Source organism: Vicia villosa, linkage group LG3, assembly GCF_029867415.1.
Source record: "Vicia villosa cultivar HV-30 ecotype Madison, WI linkage group LG3, Vvil1.0, whole genome shotgun sequence".
Lineage (NCBI taxonomy): Eukaryota > Viridiplantae > Streptophyta > Magnoliopsida > Fabales > Fabaceae > Vicia > Vicia villosa.
The window spans coordinates 202,927,981-202,934,331 of NC_081182.1; the positions used below are offsets into that span (position 1 = coordinate 202,927,981).

A 6,351-nucleotide genomic window follows, 5' to 3' on the forward strand; every position below is an offset into this window, starting at 1 on the left:
TATAAATTAAAGATAATTATAATAATATTATTAGTAATAGTAGTTTTTAAAAGCTAATTAATTAACAAATGACAAACTTGTTAAAGAACTATTTTTCTTTTATTATCATAAAATATAATAAAGTAAGATGAATATTTTAGCAAGTTTGTCAAGTATCACATTTTTAAAAAATTTTCAATATTTCAATATTTTGACAAGTTTTAATTGTTAAATTCTACCTCTTAAAAAAATATTTTAGATTTATATATATCGTTAAAACTTTTTCATTTTAAATTGTAAAGAATAAATAAATTAAAAATATTTTTTTCTTATTAATTTAAATCCTTACCTCGGATATACCCACTAAATTTAAGCCCGTAACTCGCACGGGTATATACACTAGTTAGTATAAAAGGAGATTATGGTTTGGTCTCTCATGGCTGCCCCATGCTCAAGGCAGTGCATGAATTCAACATCATAGGGGGAACTCTACCTCCTCCAATCGGAAGTTTTTCATCTCGGCCGCAATGGGGCCGTTTCTTTGCGACGGCCGGAGGTTTACACTAGGGTTTGGGAGTGACTGAAAATGACGGATTGTGGGGTAAGTTTTACAATTACATTTGAGAATTCGTTGATTTTATTCACCACCACATGCATGTTTCTACCATATACCAACAAGAATAGTGGGGCAGAACAACACAAAGATGATAATGAATGATTTAACATTTGGTCAAAATAGTAGACTTTAATTACGTTTGGTTGGAATTTGCATTAATTAACACGCTCACAAGAAAACTTGGACGAATAAGCCGTGTGAATTGAATTTGGTTTGATAAAATGGAAATTATTAGGACTAACCATTAGTGGTTGAATTTGCATCTATTAGCAAAGCACATTGGAAGAATTGGATGATTGTCGAAGTGGTAGTCAACTATGTAGCCCCGACACCTCTGAAAACAAGTGTGTCTGTCTCAGAATCGTATTCAAAATTAACACCAACACTAATGATTTTGTTTAATTAATCATTTTTTTTTTCAAATTAGAACTATATCGACGTGTCAATGTTGTGTTTCCGGTGGGTGTCTGTACTTCATAGGTAGTCAATTGTGGCTAGACTAATGTACAGAGGTGGGTGTATTGGAAATTGTCGATGGTCGAAGTGGTAGTTAATAGGGCTAGACTGGTCGTCGTAGGTGGATGTTGTGGCAATTGATGATGGTCGAAGTAGTAGTTTTATAGTGGCTAGACAGGTGATCAGAGGTGGGTGTAGTGGTAATCGACGATGTCCGAGGTGGTGGTCAATAGTGGCTAGACCTATGATTAGAGGTGGATGTAGTGGTAATGGACGATGGTTGAACAGCTGTCAATAGTGGCTAGATTGGTGATCAGAGGTGGATTTAGTGGTGGTCGAAGTGGTGGTTGTTGGTGTTCTAAGTGGTGGTCGACGTACTAGTCGATGGTTATTGGATTGCTGACCGAAGGTTGATACAGTGATGGTCAATATTGTTCAAAGTGGTGGTTAATAATGATCATAGTAGTGGTCGCATTAGTGGTCAGCGGTGGTCTAAGTGGTGGTCAAGGTGATGGTTGTTGGTGTTCTAAGTGGTGGTCGACGTACTAGTCGATGGTTGTTGGATTTCTGACCGAAGGTGGATACAGTGATGGTCAATGTTGTTCAAAGTGGTGGTGAATAATGATCATAGTGGTGGTCGCATTAGTGGTTGGCGGTGGTCTAAGTGGTGGTCATTTTAGTAGTAAGTGGTGGTCAAATTTGCTGCAAGTAGGAAAGCTCTAATGAAGGTAGCCCGAATTTGCCACAAGCAAGTGGGCTAGGGTCAAACCGAAATTAAAGTGGAATTTACAAGAGATAAAGTTAAAGGGATAGTACAAAGCAGTAAATTGGGAAAACTCACACAAACAGTGGAGAGGTGCTAATGCTAATTGTCAATTTACCTCCTAAAATTTTCAACATTCATACTTTTTTTTCCTCTCTCTCCCTATTCTTTCCACCGTTCATCTTTTGGTCAACATAGCAAGCTTTAAGCTGAGTAGACTAGATTATACACCACTGACTTGTTGGTTTTGTTTGGAAATTGCATCAATTTCTACGCACAAGGGAAGACTTGGCCGACTATGCCGTGTCAATTGAATTTGGTATTTGATAAAATGAAAAATGATCAGGACAAACCCTCACAAACACAATGGAGAACATCCATAAGGTGTTATTGGTAATGCTAATCTTCTTTTGCTCCACCATACCCACTTTCTCTAATCAGAACACTCTCACTCCAAATCAGTTTATTCAACATAATGAAACACTTGTTTCTGCAGGTGGAACCTTTGAAGCAGGATTTTTCAATTTTGGAGATCCCCAACGCCAATACTTCGGTATATGGTACAAAAGCATATTACCTAGGACTATTGTGTGGGTTGCTAATAGAGAGACTCCTGTACAAAACTCAACAGGATTGCTGAAACTAAATGATCAGGGAAATCTTGTTATTCATGATGACTCGAAAGGCGTTGTTTGGTCCTCCAATTCATCGAGAATTGTGGTGAAACCAGCTGCAGTGCAGTTGTTGGATTCAGGAAACCTTGTTGTGAAAGATGCAAACAGCACTGTGAACTTTTTTTGGGAAAGTTTTGATTATCCTGGTAACACTTTTCTTGCTGGAATGAAGCTGAAAAGTAATTTAGTAACTGGTCCATATAAATATCTCACATCTTGGAGAAGCTCTGAAGATCCTGCTGAAGGTGAATGCTCACATAGGATAGATACGCATGGTTTTCCTCAACTGGTTACTGCAAAGGGAGCAACATTTCTATATAGAGCAGGGTCATGGAATGGATTTCTTTTCACTGGTATTTCTTGGCAAAGATTGTCTAGAATCTTGAATTACTCGGTAGTGTTCACCGACAAAGAATTCTCTTATCAGTATGAAACTATGAACAGTTCAATTATTACTATAATGGTGTTAGATCCTTCCGGAAATTCACAGCGTCTTCTTTGGTCCAATAAGTCACAAGTTTGGGAGGATATAGCTAATCGTCCTGCAGACCTGTGTGATAATTATGCCTTGTGTGGTATCAACTCTAACTGCAATATTAATGACTTTCCAATATGTGAATGCCTGGAAGGTTTCATGCCAAAATTTCAAACAAAGTGGGACTCATCAAACTGGTCTGACGGGTGTGTAAGGAAAACACATTTAAACTGTCTCCGCGGAGATGGATTTTTGAAGTACACAAGCATGAAGTTGCCAGATACGTCATCATCGTGGTTTGACAAGAGCATGAGCCTTGAGAAATGCAAGACTGTGTGTTTGAAAAACTGTTCTTGCACTGCGTATGCAAATTTGGATATCAGATATGGTGGTAGTGGCTGCTTACTTTGGTTTGACAACATTGTCGACATGAGAGTTCATCCAGACCAAGGGCAAGACATTTACATAAGACTCGCATCTTCAGAATTTGGTATTTTCATTTCCTATTTCATCTTTTGCATTATCAGTTAGACATATAGCATAAATGTTTAGGTATTTGGCTTTATATTATAAAGCATTGTTTAAAACTTAAAAATATGTGAAACCTATACGTTTCCTTTACACTTTTTTTTGGTAAGCTCATATACCTAATCTTTAATTGATATTTACTTCAACCCCCAGATCATAAAAAGAATACGAGGAACTTGAAGCGTGCTGGGACTCTTGCAGGAGTTATTGCATTCATTATAGGACTGACCATTATTGTATTGGTCACATCAGCGTATAAAAAGAGGCTTGGTAAGCCAGGTCAAAAAGTTATGATAAGTAAATCTCAAATATTTATGATTTGCTGAAATAGTACTCAAATAGTGTTGCAAAAAGAACTAGTGACAACTTAAAATGAGTTCTGAAGTTTGATTACATTGTTAACTTTAAAGCACTTGAATTTTTACTTCAGGATGCATAAAAGTGTTACTTCACAAGAAGGAAAAGGAAGATGTTGACTTGGCAACAATATTTGACTTTTCGACCATTGCTAATGCAACAAATCACTTCTCTAACAGAAACAAGTTAGGAGAAGGTGGTTTTGGACCAGTGTACAAGGTAATTTCTTGGTTACCAAGTTAATTTATCCTCTTATTTCACCAAGCACTATAAGTACTAAAATTTCCATAAATTTTACCAGGGCATAATGGTAGATGGCCAAGAGATTGCTGTTAAGAGGCTTTCTAAAACATCAGGACAAGGAACTGAGGAATTCAAAAATGAAGTATTGTTGATGGCAACACTTCAACACCGTAATCTTGTAAAACTTCTTGGTTGTTCTATACAACAAGATGAAAAGTTATTGATCTACGAATTCATGCCCAACAAAAGCCTGGATTGCTTTATTTTTGGTTTGAACTTCCACACCAACCAAATTTATTGCTCTCAGTTTTACTCTTGCCGTAATGTAGTTATGATACTAACTTACGAATGTCTCATTTGTTAGATGCCACACGAAGTAAATTACTAGATTGGAGAAAGCGCTTAGAAATTATTGATGGGATTGCTCGGGGTCTGCTGTATCTCCATCAGGATTCTACGCTAAGAATCATACATAGAGATCTCAAAACCAGCAATATTCTTCTTGATATTGATATGATCCCAAAGATTTCAGATTTCGGTTTAGCGAGATCATTTATGGGAGACCAAGCTGAGGCTAATACAAATAGAGTGATGGGAACATAGTAAGTTCAACTTGTATTTATTTCAATTTAAGGCTTAAATAACTTTTGAGTCTTTATGATATACATTGATCTCAGTTTTAGTTTCTATGAATTTTTTTTGTCATTTTGAATTCCTAAGACATGGGAAAGATATTCTTCTGTCCTCGTTATTTTAATTTTAGTCTTTGGAGATTTTTGCTTACATTAGAATGTGTAAACGTCCATATTTGTTGTAGTTTTTATAATAGATATATACTATACATGGACTATGTTCAATATTGACAAATATTATGTTTCAAACATGAATACTCAAAACCTATTGCAGTGGATATATGCCTCCAGAATATGCAGTGCGTGGATCCTTCTCAATAAAATCTGATGTTTTTAGCTTTGGAGTTGTTGTACTTGAGATAATTAGCGGTAAGAAGAATAGCGGATTTGATGACCCTCAAAATCATCTAAACCTTCTTGGGCATGTAAGTTTTAAGTGTAAATGTTTCTCTATCTTATGAGCTGTGAACACTAATATTTATAGCTGCTTTCCTTTTCTTTTTTGTATCGATAAATCTTTTGGAATGTAAGAAAATTCAAAATGATTACTAATTCACATCTTGAGGAATAGTTGAAACTTGAAAGTAATTCCATGCATACCTACACAAAAATAAATAAATTTCTATAAAAAAAGTAAATCACTTACATCAATTGAAAATTAAGTAGGGATTGAGCTTACTCTTGCTGTAACTTTGATGTTATTTTAGGCATGGAGACTATGGATTGAAGAAAGGCCACATGAGTTCATAGCTGATATATCTTATGATGCGGATATCTGTTCAGAAATAATAAGATTTATTCATGTTGGTCTATTGTGTGTACAACAGCAACCCGAAAATAGGCCTAACATGTCATCCGTAGTTTTTATGTTAAAAGGTGAAAAATTACTCCCCAAACCAAGTGAGCCCGGGTTCTATGGAGGAAGAGATGATATAAATAACACAGGATCTTCTTCAAAGGGTTGTTCAATAAATGAAGCTTCGATGTCATTGTTAGAGGGCCGATAGAATGCCACTGTGTTACATGGGTGAAATATTGTTCAAATGAGCTAAAATTTGGCTTTGGCACATATGAAGATATATAGATCATAGATTACTAGTGTTGTTGTACATGTGTAATTTGATGTTAGTATGACTCTAGAGTGGAAAGCAGAGTTAAAAAAATTCGTCTGAAGAAGATGCCATTTATATATGATACTATAAATAAATTATTGTTGCAAATGTAATAGAATTTTAAAGGAAAATTTGAAAACATACATGGACTATACTGGCTTACTCAAAATTGAATATATGCTTACATTACTATTTAAAAATGTCCTTTTCTAGCTTATGGAATGTGACTATATGGAACCATGACAGTTGCAGCAACATGACCTTTTTTTTATATGTTAATTGCTGTCTGAAGGTTTATCTGAAAAAGTTATGCATAATGAAAGAGTTTTTGAAGTTTCCAGAATGTCTATCATCTTGTTTTCTCTATCAAAATAACAAACTTAATTAGCACAAGTTATGTTCGTTATAGTGGCAAAACCTTTTTTAGAAAAATATATATTACACTTTTGGTCTACTCTTGCGAACTACCGCCGGTCATTCATGATATACGTAAACCACCCGATTTATACGTGAATT

At 35.4% G+C, this 6,351-nt stretch overlaps 1 protein-coding gene across 2 annotated transcripts; it reads left to right on the forward strand.

Moving 5' to 3' along the window:
- The first annotated feature begins 391 nt into the window (after positions 1-391).
- LOC131593331 (G-type lectin S-receptor-like serine/threonine-protein kinase At4g27290) lies at positions 392-6,040 on the forward strand. Of its 2 annotated transcripts, none has more exons than XM_058865799.1 (7): positions 392-3,453; positions 3,645-3,770; positions 3,922-4,067; positions 4,150-4,360; positions 4,456-4,693; positions 4,998-5,148; positions 5,431-6,040. In XM_058865799.1, the coding sequence occupies exons 1-7, from the start codon at positions 2,181-2,183 to the stop codon at positions 5,728-5,730; spliced, it is 2,445 nt and encodes an 814-aa protein (XP_058721782.1). In that variant the 5' UTR covers positions 392-2,180; the 3' UTR covers positions 5,731-6,040. The 2 variants fall into 2 exon arrangements, with proteins under 2 accessions (XP_058721782.1, XP_058721783.1); XM_058865800.1 differs by having other exon boundaries at positions 3,645-3,761; positions 5,431-6,039.
- Positions 6,041-6,351: the final 311 nt, after the last annotated feature.

Excerpts from the sequence above, each read along its gene's own strand:
- LOC131593331 (XM_058865799.1), top strand. The coding sequence starts at position 2,181 with ATGGAGAACATCCATAAGGTGTTATTGGTAATGCTAATCTTCTTTTGC. Across the intron at positions 4,361-4,455 it reads CCTGGATTGCTTTATTTTTG|ATGCCACACGAAGTAAATTA; the intron begins GTTTGAACTTCC and ends CTCATTTGTTAG. Across the intron at positions 4,694-4,997 it reads AATAGAGTGATGGGAACATA|TGGATATATGCCTCCAGAAT; the intron begins GTAAGTTCAACT and ends AACCTATTGCAG.